General features: G+C 41.2%; 1 protein-coding gene across 1 annotated transcript; it reads right to left on the reverse strand.

Annotated features, from left to right (window-relative positions):
• Window positions 1-435: 435 nt before the first annotated feature.
• On the reverse strand, window positions 436-5,950 carry LOC121970042 (clathrin light chain 2-like). Its single transcript, XM_042520448.1, has 3 exons — window positions 5,385-5,950; window positions 1,281-1,434; window positions 436-1,196 (listed from the first exon to the last, which is right to left on the reverse strand). Exons 1-3 carry the CDS (start codon window positions 5,858-5,860, stop codon window positions 771-773), a joined length of 1,056 nt encoding a protein of 351 aa, XP_042376382.1. The 5' UTR covers window positions 5,861-5,950; the 3' UTR covers window positions 436-770.
• Between the last annotated feature and the right edge of the window lie 15,158 nt (window positions 5,951-21,108).

Consider the following 21,108-nt stretch of genomic DNA (forward strand, 5'->3'; position numbering starts at 1 on the left):
AAAAATTATTTATTGGTTCAATAGTACAAATATTTAGAAAGAGTAGCTTTAAGTTATCAAGTACTTATTTATCTAATCTTTACCAAAAACAATATTATTTTTAATGTTTATAAATATGAAGATTGTAATTCTGTTAGGGAACGCGGAGCCAATTGATTCAGTGTAGCCTACACTGGAACAGGTGTTGATCCAAAACAAAAGACGACACAAGTATTAGCGATTGAGCATTGACTGAGAACAACAAAATAAACCGAGAATAAGATGTTGGTTGACATTATTATTATTTGTTAAAAACAAGACTAAATAGGTATTCGCCTGCGTTAACCAGATGGAATCAATGGCCTCCTTATCTATTAGACTGAAAGATGAATGAGATAAGGATGCCAAATCATATTGAATATTACAGTAGGGCACATGATTAACGAGACAAACTCAGGAACAGAAAGGAGCAGAATATCACTGCAAACTACAAAAACTCGACCAGATCAGTATCAAACTTTACCGAGAACTGGGATACAAGACGAATCAAGCACAGCCATAACGGCAGCAACAGATGTTTGTGAAGTTCTAAAGACGAAATGTTTGACGATCAAAATACTACATATATCAAAAGTAGAATAATGGCACAACTAAAAATCAATTCATGAACGGAAGATGCTGGTGGGCGACCACCACAAAGAAAGAACTCGCACTGAAAGAGTTGGGACTTGTATGAATCCTTGGTTCTCGGGAATGGATAAAATACAGTATGTCATAAAATTGAGTGAGGATCAAGCGGCGGTAACCACCTCTGGGGCCTTGATTCCTTGCCCTTCAGTTGTAGGAATTTCTACCTTTGTTGAGGTTGGGGCACCGTTAGGTTTGGCATCCGAGGCAGGTGTTGCTGTTTTACTCCCTGCAGCTGCTGCACTATCTTTGGCATCTTTAGCAGGAGCAGCTGCTGGAGGCGGTGGAGGTTTCATGTGTGGCGGCGGAGTATGCTTCAGCTTAACCAAAATTTGGCGCATCCTAGACATATCAGTGGGCTTTCCGGGCTTTGGTCCGTGGATCACAACAATAGAAGGTTTCTTCTCCTGTTCTTTCTTTCCTCTCTTCTTCTCAATGCTAGCTATCTCATGGGGGATAAGCTCAGAAATAGCTTTCCAGTATTGTTTATCTGCATCGGCATGGAACTTCTCCTGATTGGCAAGATATAGCTGCCAATAAATGAAAATCATTAGAAGGAATCTTCTTTTGACATGTTTCGTAAATGAAATTCAGAGGGAAAAAAAAAGACTTGCCTTCTCTCGTTCCCTGTTCTGAACCTTGTTTGTTTCACAGTTCAATTTCCTTTTTTCATAGAAAGCTTGAATGTATTTTTCAGCTTCAGAAATGATTTCATTTCTTACTTCTTTTTCCTTCCTCTCTTTTTCCTCCAGGTGAATTGCATTTTGTCTGTGCATAGAAAGCAGATCAATTGAGAAAACTGAAAGAAGCATCAGTGACAGATTTACACGTCAGGAACAAGGAATTCCAGGAAAGCACAACGTTTTATCACTAAAGAACTTGCTTTCCCTACTTGAGCCATATACAAAATCTAACATTGCATAGTTGATGCATAACCAATACTATTTCATAAGATTTTTATCGCTGGAATTTTAATCTCTAACCAAAACAACACAATTTCAGTGTTGTATCATGCTGTGCTAATACCATTTCCATACTTATTATGTAACACTAATTAGAAAATACTATTTTCATTAATATTGAACTTTTGAGTTCAAGTTTTAAATGTTGACTCTTTAGTTCATATTTCAACATTAGCTTGTGAGATGTTTGGTGCATGTTAAATCTTCTGTAACAGTTTCCAACAAGGTATAAATTTGAATCTTATACTTTTAGTATTATTACACATAATGAAATCTGAAACATTCAAATCTTAATCACTTGAAGTTTGATGGCAAAGTTCATGACTCAACTTCTTCCTCGGACTGTTCTACTCCTTTTACTTTTGAGTTCCAAGACTTGCATCCAGAATGATCATGAAAATTAGTCTTGTTATACATTATTTTATATTTTTATATTGGTTTTATGTAAGATTTTGAGATTGCCAAGTAAAGACAAACATTTCTCTATCTAAAAGAGAATTTGAAGAAACACTAATCTGTTAATATTAGTTTAGTAAAGCAAAGGATATGTCATATTGAATGAGAGAATTGATTCTTGCAGCATCCTTGTAAAATTTCTTCCGACACCCAAAATAAATAATTATCTTAGGACATTATAAATCTCTCTACGATGCATCAAAAGCATGATAAGTCTGCGAGTATGATAACCCTCAATTAAAATCAACCTTATTTAATGTCTCCCGTATATGTTGATAATCATGTGCTCCATTTTAATAGATATAATTCTTCTAACTATGTTCACTCTATGCCTTGCACCTTCCCAAATAGATACAATTCTGCTAACTATAAAATATATTGGTCATGTTGAACATGTCTATCTTTTGTGTTGGTTATCAACCCGAACTGTGGTATTTAAACATGACAATATCACATTTATTTAGTGTAGATTATAAAACATGTACATGGTTACTATATGGTAAGTTATAGAATGACTGACTTAGATCCCTCATAGCTGGTGTGTATATTTGATACGCATAGTAAAGTAGTTTATCATGCCAAATTTGTTGGTAGAATCATAGACATCAGATGTTTGGATGATATATGTGGAACTGGATAAAGCACCCACATGGCCCAAAACCATGAGCAAACTGTACAGGTTGTCAGCTATCACCCTTCATAGAAGCCGGAGGTGTCACTACAGCAATACCACTTTAGAAAATGAAAGCAGAGGGAAAACCAAGTGGGTCCACATATATACTTTTATTTTAATGGATAACATATAGGGAGTTCATATGATGTCATGTACAAGTGTAGCTTTGGATGTCAATTACCATGACTGATCATTTGTTGCATTCCAGGACGGACAACCATGAATGACCATTTGATGGCATGAATGTAGATAGGGTGGTGGCTAGCATTATTGTGGAACTACGGACATTTATATCTATATTGCAGATAGTGTGGGTACACGGATGGAAATTCATGTTAATGGATCCTTAGCAGGTCATGTCTCATTGACCCATAACATGCACGAAATAACATGGTTTCAAATTGGGTTGATTTCACTCAATTGTACACAAGTTATTGAACAAGTTGATTGCACAACCCAAAATGGGAAACAACTTAATTAAATACAATATATGTTAACGATCAAGAAGTAGACCAGACCAGTTTTATCATAAGCAATTCATAAAATTTAAAAACATATTATGAGTATATAAGGTCAAGAATGTAGATAAGCTCGTTCCTGTAAAGTCTATATTTCAATGTAAAAAAGGCTACTAGTGTAAATAAATCATGTTTTGTAGATTAGCATTGTTGTAGAATGAAGATACTTGAATAGGTATGAAGTTGCTAAATTTATGGGGAAAAGGTTACAAGCATAGAAAAGTTTAAAGTATGATAAATTCTAAGATAATTTAGGAACTAATAATGGAGAGGAAGTTATTTATTGTTGATTATAACTGAAGGAAACACAGGGAAATTATTTTTAAAAAACTATTTAATGGGCATTCTATAAATAGTTTGGCTTTGGATACTAGAATTTATAAAATCTTCAAGAATCATAGAATTGTTCCTAATAATAAATCAAGTGAGATTAAAAAAAATCTTAAAGAAAATGTAAGTAAAAGTGTAAATCACGATGATATTTGAAGTTTCATAGAACCTTGGGGATCAAAGAATAGTTTGGTTTATTAAATTATTTAATAAACATTTGAGAATTAAAAAAGGTGCTTGAATACTGGAAGAGACGTTGCTAGTACCTATCTTTAAAAAAAAAAAAATTGATATATAATTTTTTCTAATTAGAGGTATTTAGTTGATGAGTCACACTATTTAACACTGAAAAGAGGTATTAAGAGAAGAATATGAGAATAGACGTCTAAGAATTAATTTCATTTCTTGTTTGGAAGATCAACTTATTTATCTGATAAAATAACTAAAGGGAAATAATAGAGATAAGATTAAGGGACAACCATGTCTAAGAATCAATTTCATTTCTTGTTTGGAAGATCAACTTATCTATCTGATAAGATGAAGAAAATAATAGAGATAAGATTAAGGATTTGCACATGATTTATAATAGAGTCCCTAATCAACTACCGTGTGGGTTTTAGGGAAGAAAGAAATATCTAGTAATTATATTGATGTAATAAAAGATCATTTTTACTAGTATAGAGCTATTGGGAGTGTAGCAAATAATTTTTCAATAGTCATGGGTTTAAATCAAGAGTTAAGTCTAAGTATCAAACTTTCCACATTAGTAGTAAATAAATCACAATAATGATCAAGATAAAATCTTTGGCATATGTTAGACAATATGTTAATTGATAAAAGTGTAATTAGATTAAATTCATGGCCTAAGTTATTGAGAAAAACTTAAGCTGAACAACAAACGAAAAAAATGAAAATGTAGTTGCAGTAACAAGACAAGAATTGATGGAATAGATAAAGTGAATAGACATGAAATCCCTATAAGAATTTTAGGTTGTTTTTTTTGTTTATTATTCAACAATAAGGAAGTATTGATGAAGATAAAATTAATATGATAAAGAAATGGATGATCAAAATGGAAAGAGCATTTATAGCCCTGCATGATTATCTAGCACCCCTTAAGTTAGAAGAAAATTTTTATGACTATGGTAAGACCTGCCAATAGTTGATGTATTAAAAAAGTATTAATTGTTAGGAAGCATAAATAGAGATAGATATGTCATAATAGATGTGCCAGGTTATAAAAAGATAAATTAAAAAAAAAAGTATTAATTGACAACAATTAGGTGCGGCTAACTTGATATGTAGCTTGTATTGCATGAACATTGTTGCCAGCAAGTCATAAACATCACGGCTCCTAAGATCTAGGCTGTGAAGATAAGTTTACTCGTTAACTATGTTTAGACTATTTAATAGCTAGAAGCCTAAATTGTTCACCGCATGAGATTTAGGTAGAGGTCTGTCTACTTCTATAAAGTGCTTAAACTAACAAGTAACTTTGATCATGAAGAACTTAGATCAAACAATCTACCAGGTGAACCGAGTAATTAAAGAGATCAATCATCATGTAACTTTCAAAGTTTAGCAAGATTGAAAGATTTATGATATGGATAAAAGAAACCGAGCCTCAAACCGAGAAGAAATTTAAATCCAGGAACTTGGAGTAAGTATTCCATGTTCATTAGATCCGATCTAACATCAAGACGACCGGATCTGAAGAAATACACAGATCGAAGAAAATTGGTCTGAGAAACAATAAGATTTCAAAGGAAAGATCCTCACCTGCGCCACTCCCTCAGGAGGAAACCCTCCTCCCTCTGCATATGATCCAGGTCGGGAAGGATCGGGCCATCCGAACTGAAGATCTCGCCGTTCTCCTCCACCCCGTTCGCCATCCCGTTGGCCTGGGGCATCGTGAAGGGAGACGAAGAGAAGCCGTACCCATCGTCAGGGACCGGGATTCCGTAGTCGTCGCTGATGTCTTGCTGCTGATGGTGAACAGGGGCATCGTCGGAGAGGAAGACGAATCCGTCTCCGTCTCCGCCAGAGGAGACGTCGACGGGGAAGGCAGAGGCGGGCGGAGCGGGGTTGTCAGCATCTTCCGGAGGGGAGAAGGTGGAGAAGGAGTCGAAACGCTGGGAGGGGAGACGGGGATCATAGCCGATGTAGCCGTCGTCGAAGGGGCGGTCGGTGGCGGTTCCCCCCTGCGCCGCGGCGTCGTCGCCGTCGTGGCTGAAGCTATCGAAGGAAGACGACATCGTGGGGCGGCGCGAGCAGAGATCCCGATCGTCCCCCCGCCCGAGATCTGTTTCAGTGGTGGACTGGAGAGGAGTCGTTGCAGGGACGCTGTCGTCATTTTATATGTCTAGTGGTGAGCTGGTGGACGGGTGCGGTGGTAGAGGAGGAAGCTGAAGCCCAGTTTAGACTTGAGTGGGCCCCGTTTGGCACTGCTTCGGTTTCTTGTGTCTCTCTGTCTCTCCCTACTAATTAATTCAACTGTCTTTGAGTAAATTACACTAAAAGGAATTCATGAAGGGTAAAATAGATGAACACAATGACAGTTGTAATTTCTCAAGCCACCTTGGTAAACTTAAACATGTGAAATTGTTGATTTAAGGGTAAAATATAATGATGATCTCAATCCATTACGTTTATATGTTCAAAATGATGGTGTTCTATTATGAAATCATGGTTTGAAACCCTTATATGCATACACTATATTTAGGATTTCACCTAGATTGAAATCTTTAGGGTGCGTTTGGTTTGCACCGTTTTCATTTTCATTTTCTGAAAAACGCGCGTTTTCTAGAAAACAGAAAACGACTTTTTGTCATTCTCTATTTTTCTAGAAAACGATAGTCAATTTTTTAAAAAACGCGCGCGGAAAACGCAAACCAAACACCGTTTTTCAGAAAACGCACGTTTTCCAGAAAATGAAAATGAAAAACGCGCGTACCAAACGCCCCCTTAGTTTCTATTATATGACTTATGAAATCTTTTTAAAAAATATGAGTAGAATATAAAAGAATAAATAAGAAAAACTTATTAAGTCAAATTAATTATATATAATAAAATAAATAAATCACATTAGGTGTGAAATAAAAATATATATATATATATATATATATATATATATATATATATATATATATATATATATATATATATAACTTTTAGATATTCTTTATAAAATGATATCTTCCTTTCTAGAAAATAAATAGGAAAATTGTTAACCAAATTATATTTTCCTTTTTCTTAAAAAACGAAAATGAAAAATAACAAAATCAAACGTTCCTTTAGAGTTTTAGCTTAGTTTTGCCACTCTCGCTAAACTCCACATTGAATAGAAGCATTTTGTTTGTGAACAGATTATCTTGAATCAACTCCTTGGTTGACTCACTATACTGGTTGATTGAGATCAGCCTACAATCACTTAAGGGGCATCATCTAAGTCAAGCCTATCTATATCTCAAATTAGAAGTCATTTCATTATCACAACTCAAGAGTTATCATAGATTTACTTTGCCTACAAGGTCATCTCATTTCAAGTTCTCAAACCCTTAGATGCACCAAGCTCTTTGGTTCAGTGTCATCATTAACTCGTTCACCTTTGTAGTCCGTCTCTTTTGGATGTTATCAAAGATGTCATTTCAATATCCTCATCTTTATTGGTGCGAAGAGTACCATATCAAACCTATGTTTTGATGTATGATAAGTTTAAAGTTAAGTTATTTTTTGATCTAATAAGAATGTCAAGTGTGCAAGTGTATGTAACTTGATAAGAGGACAAGTCTTGGTAGGGAACCAAGCGCTTGGTGGAAAGTCCTAGAAGGGTACTACACAATGACAATGAAAGTCCTAATAGGGTACTAGGCAATGGAAGATTTGGTGGGCATTAGGTAGTGGAAGTTTCAGTGGGTCAGCTGGGAGCTGAGCACTTGACGATGGAAGTCCCGATGGATTAGCTAGGAGCTGAGCATTTTATAGTAGAAGTCCTAATGGATTAGCTGGGAGTTAATCACTTGGCAAAGGCAAAATCCTGGAGGTACCAAGCTATGTAGGTTGAGTTTTGAGCAATAGGTGTTGTTCGAAACCTCCTAGTTGTGTTAGTATTTTTTTTTTTTTTTTTGTGCGCTAACTCCATATCGCAGGAAGCTACTTGGTGTTCCAAGAGACCCGATGGAATTCAAGCGACCAAGTGGATATATGTTCTGACGGACCAAGTAGAGAACTTCTAGGAGACCAAAGCGAGGTGCGAGCAACCTCGGTGTCCAAGAGATTAAGCACTAAAGATGTCACAAAGTAAGTTATCTAGACGGTCAAAAGTTTGTTTTGATGCTTACGAACTAACGAGAGAGATTGAAGAGAGGGAGAGAAGGTTGAGAGAAAGAGAAAGAGAAAGAGAGAGAATTGATCTTGAAAGGGGTTGAGCTTAAGGAGATGGTTTCTAAGATTTTGGTTTCATTATGATATCGATTAATGTCCCTATGTATTATTCATCTACTTACCTCCATGCTTACACTATTATAGGGATTCTAATAAAGTTACCAATGTAACTCAGCAACGGTCTCACCGAAGAGTTCTCCCTATTGGTATTGAGTGCTATTAAGTAGAGAAGGTAATTTAGAATGTCTAGTTAAAGGGTTACCCTTTGTCACCGAGGGCCCCTCGATCATAAGATCTGTTGGACTCCATGGGTGTTTTGATGTATCAACCAAGTTAGGTTAGGTCCTGCTTATTATTTGATCCCTGTGTCTAAGTATGCAGGAACTTAGGAACGTAGGAAGTCGAGCGGAAGACGCAGCTAGCGAGAAGCATGGCACAGGAACGGAGTCGACGGGCTCGATGCGTCCGAAGGATGAAAGAGCTGCGGAAGAGTACACCGGTGGACGAGAAAAACGTGTGCAGCGTTCGAGGGATGAGAAGCCGGGTCGGAAGCCTGCTCAAGGAGAAGGCCGGAAATTTGGTTTCTAACTATTCCCTGACCATCATTAAATCTAAGTGCGGAAGCTGTACTAATTAAAATTTTGCTAACTATTATCATTTCTTGGTTCTACATGTGCTAAGGGGTGTGATCTAAACTATTCAAGATATATATTACATTCTCCAATGGTCAAGGAACTTAACTAAGGATTTCTTACTGATATCAAGCCTCCCAATCGATCCACGGATCAATTGGAATGGCCGGATCGATCCGTGGATCGATCCAGGTGGCTACTGTATGCGGGGTTTTGGTTGGATCGATCCAGTGATCGATTTGGATCGATCGGCTGATCGATCCGGACTAGCCAATCGATCCAGTGATTGATCCCGAGCCTACTGTTTGCGACAGATCCCCAATCGATCGGCTGATCGATTGAGAAGCCTCCAATAGATCGACCGATCGATTGGGGTTTCGATTTCATACCGGAACTCCGATTTCAGCACTATTTCGTGCCAAATTCATACACGTGAGTTCTAGTATGGCTATAAACATACTAACAACATTTAACTGATATTTTAAGCATGATTACTAACAATCTAAACAGGTCTTTCATGATTCATGCATCAAAATAACTAAAAATGCGGAAATAACGTTATATAAAACTAAAGTTTTAGTTTGCTAGTTTCTCCAAGATCTCTACTCCTGTTCCTTCCACACATCTTCATCATTGCATTGCCTTGCTACGTATCGTCATTCTTTCTTTTACCTTGGTAAAGGAAAAGAAAGTATCTGAAGCTAACGCTAGAAACCATCTACCTCACTAAACATCGATGCAAATCATGCAAAACAGCTTAAACATGCTATTTGAAAAGAACATACTGAATATGCTAAACATGGCATGACATACAACACATAGAAATGAAACTGATCATAGCAATAGAACTAATCATAAACTACATGCGGTAAGGTGCTTTGGAGATAGGATTTGTACCGGGGATGAGCTCTATCTCAAATTCGATCTCCCTGTGCCTGTAACTCTTAGAGACCGCTGTGGGTAGTCATATATCGACTCATGTCTCGCGTCGGCTTGTTCTTCTAGTACCGACTTACGTTCTAAGAACCCCGACATCAATCCATCAACCTCTATTCAGTTGGAGAAACTTCTTGGCCTTTCTCCGGGTTCTCCAATTCGATGCTTCCGGAGTTGGAATATGGATTGCTTGCATTTCGACAGGCAGGCGATTGATCAAGAAGTCCATCCGAAGATAACGTCAGTCGGTCATATTAATCACACTATCCAAGATCGCAAAAGTCTCTCAGACTGCATGCTGTGCCGCCTGCGCGCCGTGTAGACGCCATGATTTCTCTCTGAGGGAGCGTCGAAGGAACTTGCTCATCGAGGTACCGCGAGCTTCTCAGATTCTCAAAGAATATGTATGAATGGGTGGAAGATGAATAAGGACAGTTGTACTTTATTAAAATAATAACTGAACATCACGTTCGAATGCGCCCTTCTCTGTGAGTGAGTAGATCCCATCGCATTGTCGTCGATTCTTGGGGGCTTATCACATGCTGGACCATCTAAAGCGACTCGCATTTGATGTAATGGAATGGCCTCCATACTTGAATCGGTGTAGGAAGACGATCTTGTTTGACACCGCCGCCATATGCCCTTCGTCCGATTCAGCATCCTCGTGTGCCCTACGACAAACTCCTGTGATGGAATTTCCCACAAGTAGCACACTTTGGATAACTGGGTTGCTTGCTGGTTGGCCCTCCTTTTGGTAACTTGTTATCTTGTTTGGAGTTCCCTTTCCAGTTAGAGCCATGGGAGCTATGGCCCTGCTATTTCTGAGTGCCTGAGCCTCCTTGGCCCTTAGCTTCTGAGAGGACTTGCTTCTGCTGCTTGATGCTATTCTGGTAATGCTCAGTGATTAGAGCACTGCTCACTAGCTCTTCGGTGGTTTGTGGCCTATGAACGCCACCAGCCACGTTCATCGTTATTTCCGGCCTCAGCATCTTGAGCATCAACCGGACTCGTTCCCTTTCTGTGCTGACTAATTCAGGGCATAGACGAGCCAATCTATTGAATTTCTTCATGGCTTCCTCAACTGATAGATTGCCCTGATGAAACTCAGTGAACTCGTCGTAGTGGCGGTTGGTGACCCGCATGTGAAAGAACTCCTCAAAGAATTCCTTCTCGAAGTCAGCCCATGTCATCTGGTTTACTGGGCGCTTCGCTCTAATTCTCTCCCACCACATGCGTGCATCTCTTGTCAAGCAGAAGGAGGCGCACTTCACCTTTTCATACTCTGGTCAGTCCATAAGCTCCATCGTACCTTCCAGTGTTTTGAACCAGGCTTGAGCATCCCATGGTTCGCTGGCGCTTGAGAAATTCTCTGGCTTGACTCTCTGCCACTGGATCAGATAGGCTTCCCTCTGTGTTCCTGCTGCTGGAGCCACTGGTGCTGCAGGTTGGACTGGTGGAACCTCTAAAACCACTGGTGTCGCTAAGTTAGGTTCCGGGGTGACAGTGGGAGTGTTCTGCTGACTAGCCTTTAAGGTGGCTATTTCCTGTTGCTGTTCAGCTAGCTGCTGCTGTAACTGAGCCACTAGTGTTGTAAGGTCTGGGGGAGACACTGAACTGCCTGCCTCATGCTGGGGCTCAGTGACTAGGACCCTTCTAGTTGGGCGTCCTCGTGCCATTTCTAAAGACATGGAGGACATACATGACTAACACAATCATAAGGGAGTAACTATTGTTATCATGTTAACTGTTAGGACCGAAAAGTAGCTAGAGGGGGGTGAATAGCTCGTCGTTAGCTCGTTGCTCGGCGTTGCTTGTTTCTTCAAAGATACGCAGCGGAAAATACAGAAACAAACCACACAACGCTAACAAGGTTGGTTTACTTGGTATCCACCTCACAAGAGGTAACTAGTTTAAGGATCCACACCTACACACACACCCTCCACTAATAAAACTCTCCTTTATGGTAACTACCAAGGGCGGAGAAGCCCTACAACACTCAATACAAGAAGAAAGGGAAAGGTAATGAAATACAAGCTTACAAGCTTACAATGAGAGCAAAAACCCTAACCCTAGTTTCTTCTTCTTGCTTTGATCCGCCTCTTGACTTGGAAGAACCTCCAAGAGCCTTCAAGAACTGGCGATCTCGAGTTTGAGAAGAGCTGTGGAGAAGCTGGTGAAGATCTGAAATGAATCGGTGAAGAGATGCCGCAGCCATCGTACGCCTGCAGCTCAAATACGACGCAACGGTCGGATCCCAATCGATTCGAAAACTCCCAATCGATCGGGGAGGCTTTGGATCAATCCACGGATCGATCCAGAGTGCCTCTGTGCTCTGGAGAAAACGCCTGGATCGATCCACGGATCGATCCGGCCATTCAATCGTCAGGCCCCAATCGATCGATCGATCGATTGGGACCTCCTGATCGATCCACGGATCGATCCGTGGATCGATTCGGAAGGAAAGCCTGGATCGATCCAGCGATCGATCCAGCTCTTGGTTTTGCCTAAAACCAAGTCCCAAGCCTCTCAATCAATATTCGGTCAACCTTGACCTATTGGTATATCATGCCTAGCATCCGTCACCCTTGACTGACCTCCCCACAAGTGTCCGGTCAATCCCTTTGACCCACTTGGACTTTTCTCTTCGTGCCAAGTATCCGGTCAATCCCTTTGACCTACTTGGACTCTCACCAGATGTCTGGTCAACCTTGACCCATCTGGATTTCTCTTGCCTGGCTTCACTCACCAGGACTTTCCCAATTGCCTAGCTTCACTCACTAGGTCTTTCACCTTGCTTCACTCACCAGGATTTTTCTCCTACCTAGCTTCACTCACTAGGACTTCCCAATTGCCTATCTTCACTCACTAGGTCTTTCACCTGGCTTCACTCACCAGGATTTTCCTCTTGCCTAACATCCCAGTTAGGACTTCCCAGTCAAGTATCCGGTCATCCTTGACCTACTTGACTCTTCTTCAATCAACCTTGCATTGTCAAACATCGAAATCCAAACCAAGACTCAAGCTTGGTCAACCAGGTCAACCTTGACCTGAGGAATGTTGCACCAACATTAACCACTATCATAAACGAGCATGCTTTAGTTATATCTGAACATGAAAACAAGAAACATAACGAAACTGAGAGAGATTCTTACTTGGAAGCTGCAGGTTCAATGTTGATGTGTGTGTAGGAAGTATGGAACACTGCTCTGATACCACTCTGTAACGACCCGCCTTCTACTGACTAGGTTGTGAGGTCGATCGTTACAATAATCTGTGCTAACTATTCCCTGACCATCATTAAATACTAAGTGCGGAAGCTGTACTAATTAAAATTTTGCTAACTATTATCATTTCTTGGTTCTACATGTGCTAAGGGGTGTGATCTAAACTATTCATGACATATATTACATTCCCCAATGGTCAAGGAACTTAACTAAGGGTTTCTCACTGATATCAGGCCTCCCAATCGATCCACGGATCGATTGGAATGGCCGGATCGATCCGTGGATCGATCCAGGTGGCTACTATATGTGGGGCTTAGGTTGGATCGATCCAGCACGCTACTGTGCTCGGGCCAATATTCTGAATCGATCGGCTGATCGATCCGGACTAGCCAATCGATCCAGTGATTGATCCCAGAGCCTACTGTTCGCGACAGAATTTGCTGGATCGATCGGCTGATCGATCCAGAAGCCTACTGTTCGCGGTATGAACTCCCCAATCGATCGGCTGATCGATTGAGAAGCCTCCAATAGATCGACCGATCGATTGGGGTTTCTGATTTCATACCAGAACTCTGATTTCAGCACTATTTCGTGCCAAATTCATACACGTGAGTTCTAGTATGGCTATAAACATACTAACAACATTTAACTGATATTCTAAGCATGATTATTAACAATCTAAACAGGTCTTTCATAATTCATGCATCAAAATAACTAAAAATACGGAAATAACGTTATATAAAACTAAAGTTTTAGTTTGCTAGTTTCTCCAAGATCTCTACTCCAGTGTTCCTTCACACACATCTTCATTTGCATTGACCTCCGACCTCGCTAGTCCATCTTTCCTTTACCTTTATCCCATATAAGGAAAGAAAGTATCTACAGAAGCTAGTAAGAAACCATCTACCTACCTAAACATGCAATCGATGCAAATCATGCTTTGAAAACATGCTATTTGAAAAGAACATACTGAATATGCTAAACATGGCATGGCATACAACACATAGAAATGAAACTTATCATAGCAATAGAACTAATCATAAACTATCATGTTGTATCAACAGAAAACTAAACTGATATAAAATGAACTAAGCTAATACTAATCTGATGCTAAAGTGTATGAACTCACATGACTAATTTGTGATGTTTGAAAACTATATTCAAAAGTAGATTAAAATAATAATCAAGCTGCTGTTTGGGCCCGACAACTGTACTTTGCTGTAACATTGCCACTGAAAAGTAAAATACTGAACACTAGCTAATAAATACTGATCTTGTTTTTACTAGGTTGTCTAAACCCAGAACTAGGTTATCTAAACCTAGAGGCGACTGTGGGAGCCCATCCATTGGACATCTAGTCCGGTAAAAGCTAAAGCAAGACTAAATAAACTGTAAAGATGCTTCTATTGCATTTATCTAAGCTACTAAAATGCCTAAATTGCATTTTACTGAACTACACAATTTATCGAACACTTGGCATGCGCTAATTCGCATCCTTTGTGTCGGAAATCGACGTACTATTAAACTAACACATGAAATTCACATGGAAGCTACTTATACTGCAGGTGAGGGGTTTCTTACCTCGTACGCTAATTTTCTTACAACTCTATTCGCTAGAATTACGATGGAGACGATCCTTTCGACAATCTCCTCGCTCCAACGCGTTCTTCTCGCAGAGGGGAACGTTCTTGTGTTGGAATCGCTGCCGGAAGGTGCTCTTAGGGCCCTAGGGAGAGAACCCTAGGGTTGGCGCCGAGAGGAAGAAGGAGAAGGAGAGGGGCGGCGTGTAAGGTGAGGTCTCGGTGGAGAATTCCCTAACCAAAGAAAATAAACCAAACCCACTCAAGTTTTCTATTTATTGTAAGTGGGTATTTCGGCCCAACTCTAATATAACTATTATTGATTCCCGCTTCTTTCAGCTAGAGGTCATGGGTTCAATTCCCGCGAAGGCCGTTTTACGCTTATATTTATTTTTGCTACTTCCGCTACTCTAAAATTTCCGGAAAAATATCTAAAAATTCCAGAAAAATCATAGAATATTTCTAAAATAGTTTTAAGAATTTTCAGGCGCTACAGGGTGAGCCCTATTTTGGTTGGCCGAAATCACCCAAGCAATCGGAGCTTCGGAAGAAGAGGAAAAAGAGAAGTTGGAAACTATTTATATCATGCAGTCCGAGGCGCCTCCATCACCTTAAAGGCACCTCAGACCAGTCTGAGGCGCCTCCAAGGTTGTTTGAGGTGCCTCAGACCCAGCCAAACTTGTCGTTTGGATTCGGATAAAGTTTTATCCGATCAAACTATTGGAGGCGCCTTGAACCCCTGTTGAAGGTGCCTTGGACCTTCGAGATAGATTTCCAGGAGCTATATAAAGGCCCCTGGAGCTAGGAAATGAATATCAATCAAGCATTCAACTCTGTATTAAGTTTCTAACAACCTCTGAACATTCTAAGTGCATAAAGAAGGCTTCTCCGCCTACAGTAAAGGAGATATTCTAGTAGAGTTGTTCGACCGCCTTGGATTAACAACCGTCTTGGTTGTAATCAAGTCAAAATTCTGTCTCCTCTTTTATTTCTGCTTTTTATTTTATTAGTATTGTATTTTTTAGTTGAAAGACTTGAGGGGGGTATACTTTATTTTTCAGGCAATTCACCCCCCTCTTGTCGGTCGTGCTGCACCAACAACTGGTATCAGAACCCGACCACCTCAGAAGGACTAACCGTCGACTGAAGCACAAAGATCAAGACAATGGCTAGAGCGAACATTCATCCCCTAAAGTTCGACGGAGACTTCGCTACGTGGAAACACAAAATGGAGGTATTTTCAAAACAAAGTTTGATATTCTTCTTATTATGAAATATGGTTTTACAGCACCTAAAGACAAGGAAGAATACAACTGAACGAAGAAGGAGCAAGCAGATTTTGTGGCCAACATAAAGGCAGAATTCCACCTGCTCAGCGTTCTGCCACCAAAGACCTCTGGGAAGTCGGATCAGAAACTACGACTCTGCCAAAGACCTTCACGAAGGTACCTCAGAAGCAAAATTGGCAAGGTGAGATATTTTGAGACCTTTGTGCCCGCTAGAGGGGGGGTGAATAGCGTTTCGTCGTGCACTTGTGCTTGCTTCATCTTGATATGCAGCGGAAAATAAAATACAAACACACTACAACGCTAACACACGGATTTACTTGGTATCCACCTCAAGATGAGGTGACTAATCCAAGGATCCACACATGACGCTATCTCCACTAATAAAACACTCCTTCTCGGTAGCAGCCGGAGGCGGAGAAGCCTCGTACAAACTCATACAACAATACAAACAAAAATACAAAAAGACAATACAAGATACAAATGAAAACACTACTTTTTCTTGCTTACTTGTTGCTTGTTGTTGCCTCTTGAACCTTGAGAGAACACTCTCAAGAGCCTTCAAGAACTGGCAGTGAAGATCAGAGAAAGTCGCTGAATATTGCCAAAAAATAGCAGAAAGAAGATTTCAAAAATCTTGCGAAGAAAACGCTCCGCCCAGGCTTTAAACAGTACTCTCAATCGATCGAATTCATCCCAAACGATTGCCATGTCAGCACCGCTCCATCACAGCCGTCCATCACCTGCATCCTGCGCAACGGTCACTTTCCAATCGATCGACCGATCGATTGGGACTTCCTGAATCAATCGCCCGATCGATTGAGAACCTTTCTGTGCTCTCGCATCCGCGTGAGAGCTTCTGTTGCCCAATCGATCGACCGATCAATTGGCAGTTCCCAATCGATCGCCCGATCGATTGGGAAAGTCTTTGTGCTCACGATTTCACATCTCAATCGATCGACCGATCGATTGGTCCTTCCAATAATCGCAGCACACTCTAATCGATCAGTCGATCGGTTAGACCCTGGTTCAATCGATCGCCCGATCAATTGACCAGCCTGGACTTGACTCAAACTCAAGTCCAAAGTCCCAAACCCAACTTCCGGTCAACCGTGACCTGTTGGGTCTCCATGCCTAGCATTTAGCCACACCCAATCAACCTTAAACTAGCCTTCTAGCCTCCTCCATCAACCTTGCGTCCCTCGGATATCTCCCCATCTTTCACGCCTTGCTTTCAGGAGCTTCCTTCGGCCTTATCCTAGTTGTCGGGTCTTCCCTGCCAAGTCATACCAGGACTTATCTTGCCAAGACTACATGCTTGGACTTTCCAATTATCTAGCTCCTCACCAGGACTTTCTCCATTGCCAAGATCACACTTGGACTTTCCAACTGCCTAGCTCCTCACCAGAACTTTCCAATTGACTGGCTCCTCACCAGGACTTTCTCCTGCCTAGCTCCTCACTAGGACTTCCCTGTTGCCTAGCTCCTCACCAGGACTTTCCCTTGCCTAGCTCCTCACTAGGACTTTCTCGTTGCCTGGCTCCTCACCAGGACTTTCTCCTGCCTAGCTCCTCACTAGGACTTCCCCAAATGCCTAATATCCAGTTAGGACTTTCCTAGTCAAGTCTCCTGTAAACCTTGACCTACTTGACTTATATTCTCATCAACCTGGTCAATCCTTTGACCATCTCCATAACCGGACGATTACTCCAACAATCTCCTTATATTGTCAAACATCAAAACTCAAATCCTGACTCAAGCTTGACTCAACTCAAGCTTAGTCAAACTAGTCAAACTTGACCTAGGGAAATTGCCTCAATAATCTCCCCCTTTTGATGTTTGACAATACCTCTAAGTTAGGCTAAATCTCATAGTCTTAACCTCTTCTTTATCACAAGGCTAAATCTCATAGCCTTAATCTCTTCTTTACACCAAGGCTAAATCTCATAACCTTAACCCTTCCATGACAAGGCATGAATGAAGGTTTCCTTCATTCTCTCCCTTTCCTAAAGGGCAAACTCCCCCTGCTTGGGATAAAGGCCTAACTTAACCTTCCATTCTTTCCCTTTGTCACACATCAAAAACTAAAAACAAACTCTTCTCCATAAGAGTTAACTCTACGGTGTTTACAACCTCATATGTTGTTAACAACCCCACAATGAAGATCTCATATTCTTCATTGCAACCTAAGCTCCCCCTTGAGTTCTACTTCACTTCACAATGCTCATCCTAGAGCATGCATCAACTTCCCAATGAAACTCTCATTCATTGTATTCAATGCTCCCCCTTGAGCAGTAATCTTCTTCGCAATACTCATCCGAGAGTATTTTCCACTTTACCAATGAAGGTTCGATCCCCTTCATTAATCCAATGCTCCCACTTGAGCAGTAACCTACTCCATATTGCTCATCCGAAAGCATTTATCATCCTAGCAATGAAGATAACCAATCTTCCATTGTTCCCCAACACTCTGTTGGAGCAATCCCAATGGTCCGCGGGACCATGTGTTTTGGTGTTTGGGTAAAGGGTTTAAGTTAGGTTTACCCTCGTTATTTGATATGTGTACTTGAGTTGTGCAGGACTGCAGGTGACACATGTGACTCAGGATGACGACTTGGGGTCCGATGAAGGATGGCATTGAGGACAAGCCGCGGGCTTGAATGCATCTGAGGGATCGTGGACAAGGCAACAAGGACAAGGGCCGAGGGAAGCGACTTCGAGGCATACTCGAAGGATGGCATTGGAGACAAGCCGCGGGCTTGGATGCATCCGAGGGACGAGAGCCAAAGGAAGTAGGCTTGAAGGCAAGAGGTCAAGGCTGCAAAGAAGAGTCAAGTGAGTCGTGAGGGTCCGAGTGTGAGAGAAATGTACTCGGGATGGGAAACCCTAAGTTTAGGGTTGTACCAGTCGACTGGTACAGGGACCAACCGTTGGGCTGGCACCAGTCGACTGGTGCATGGACCAGTCGACTGGTAACGGGCAAATCAGCAAGGCTGATTTCCCCAAGCTCTATAAGAAGGAGCTTGGGATGGCCGGCCAACTTGACGAAATTAGACTTGGTTAAAGCCTAATTAGTAGTCATCTAGTGCTCTAGCAATCCAAGTGTTCTTGATCGAGTTGTGGCGAGGTTTCTCCACCGACAAGGAGGATTGTGCTAGCCGGAGTTTCCGGGGACTAATCCACCGACGGATTGAGGGATCGTCCACCTTATGGACAGTCGTGGAGTAGGAGCATCATCTCCGAACCACGTTACATCGAACGTGTTAGCGGTTTGGTTTGCATTTCCTTTCTTGTTCTTTGTATTTGGTATTTAGCTTTCGTATTCGTATTTGTATTCTTTGTATTCCGCTGTGCTAACGAATACGTAGGAAGCAATCGATTTGGGGGCACCGTCTATCCAACCCCCCTTCAAGTCGGCCGCAAGATCCTCCAACAATTGGTATCAGAGCGAGGACGCTCTCCGTTGGACTAACCGCCAAGGAAGCATAAGATGGCCGGGTTTATTGTCCCTCCAAAATTTGAAGGAGGAAGCCTTGGGGACATCACCTTTTGGATGGTGAAGATGAAGAGCTTCCTCGACATGGATTGGGACACAATGATGGTCGTTGAAGAACCATTTGAAGCCCCAAGAGACAAGAAAGGAAAGAAGCTCCGAACACGACATTGGGCGGAGGAGCAAACCTCACGATCGGAGGCAAACTCAAAGGTAATAGCAATTTTAATTGATTTATTGCCTCCTAATGTGATAAATGGTGTAGGTGAGTATAAGAACGCCCATGATTTGTGGAGCAAAGTGAAGAAATTTCCATGGGAGGAATTTTGGCCTACACAAGAAGAAGAAGAAAAATCCGAAGAAAGTGATGAAGTGGTCCAAGAGGAGAAGAAGGACCAATCAGATGTGGAGCCCAAGGAGTTGAGCTTAGTAGCTCAAGAAGAGGAGGTGGAGCAAACAGAAGTTGAGTCACGCTCAACATCCGAGGAGGAGAAGGAAGATGAAGTATCATCAACATCCTCAAGGGTTGAAGAAGAATCCAAGACGGATGAAGAAGAGGTCTTGGAGGTCAACCTAGTGAGCACCTCCACCGAAGCAATGTCAAAAGATCACATAGTATGCTTCGGTTGCAATGAGAAGGGGCACTACAAGAGTAGGTGTCCATTGGGTAAGAAGAAGGTAACTCCTAAACCCAATCAAGTTATTTTGAATACTAACATGGGTTGTAGGAATAAAGAAGCCCAAAAGAAGGAGAAGAAATGACACATAGTGTGCTTCACGTGTGGTGAGCGGGGTCATTACCACACCAAATGCCCAAAGAAGAAAGAAATCAAGAAGTTGGCGCATTTGAAGAAATGGGAGAAGAAGATAAGCAAGAGTCAAGGGGGAGCTTCAAGGGTAAGGGAGGTATACCCTAATTTGAAATGCAATGCAAATTCTTATGTTCCCATGCATGCTAGGAAAAATAATGATTATCATTATGTAGCAATGCAAAATTTTGGATTTAAGTATCATGATAGGAATAGGGTTAATGTAGATCAAAACCCTAGGAGGCCAATTCATGAAAAACCTAGGAATGGTAGACCTAAGGAGGCCCAAGGCATTAATCCTAAGAAGGGGAGACACATGCCTAGAAAGGGTAGGTCTAGGAATGTCCAAGGTGGACAAATTAACTCTAGGGTTAGGAACCTAGAAAGGGAGAATCAAGCTTTGAAGGCAAAGCTTGATGGTTTAGAGAAATTCCTTAAGAAATTCAATGTTGGATCTAAGGGATTAAGTATGGTGTTGGGTAGTCAAAGACCCAACAATGATAGATCGGGCTTGGGATATCGATCTAGTCCCTCCAAGGCCAATGAGAGTTCATATGCTAGGGTGGCAAATGATCATGGCAAGGGAGAGTCCTCCAAAATTAAGGGAAAGTCTTATGCTAGGGTTGCATATGACTATAGCAAGGAGAAGCCAATAAATGGCAAGGGAAAGCCATTTAAAAGTAAGGAAAAATTAACCAAGGACAAAGTGTCCAAGGTTAAGAAAGTTAGGTTTGTAGGTCAAGTGTCACCGGAGGTGCACCGATGTGGCCTAGTCATTGTGGATGAGTCACCTAGAGAGGTGGCTAAGGTTAAGAGCTCTAGGGGGAGCTCAAAGAGTCATGTTGGGACCCATGGCCAATGGATCTCAGGTGGGTACTACTTGGGAGTCTAGAGGAGCCATGGGGTGTGCCAAAAGGTTTGGAGATGGATTTGAGTCTCAAACCTAGGGATTTGGCACACATGGTTTGTGTTTCATGCAAGAAATATGACATTTGGGGTCATATAGCATGATAAATGATTTTGGATGTATAGATGCCATATAAACCAATGCTAGGGATGCATTGTGGGTTGGTATGGGCACATACATCAAGAGGAAGCCAAAACTAGGACTTTAGGTCAAGGTTCAATTGAACCATTTACCTAGTTTTGGATGTTGTGTC

The sequence above is a fragment of the Zingiber officinale genome, chromosome 4A, assembly GCF_018446385.1.
Source record: "Zingiber officinale cultivar Zhangliang chromosome 4A, Zo_v1.1, whole genome shotgun sequence".
NCBI classification, from domain to species: domain Eukaryota; kingdom Viridiplantae; phylum Streptophyta; class Magnoliopsida; order Zingiberales; family Zingiberaceae; genus Zingiber; species Zingiber officinale.

Bases quoted from the DNA above. Each gene is read 5' to 3' on its own strand.
- LOC121970042 (XM_042520448.1), bottom strand. From the start codon at position 5,860: ATGTCGTCTTCCTTCGATAGCTTCAGCCACGACGGCGACGACGCCGCG. The intron at 1,435-5,384 runs GTGAGGATCTTT...TTCTATGCACAG, and splicing joins CTCCTGAGGGAGTGGCGCAG to ACAAAATGCAATTCACCTGG. The intron at 1,197-1,280 runs GCAAGTCTTTTT...ATTTATTGGCAG, and splicing joins AGAACAGGGAACGAGAGAAG to CTATATCTTGCCAATCAGGA.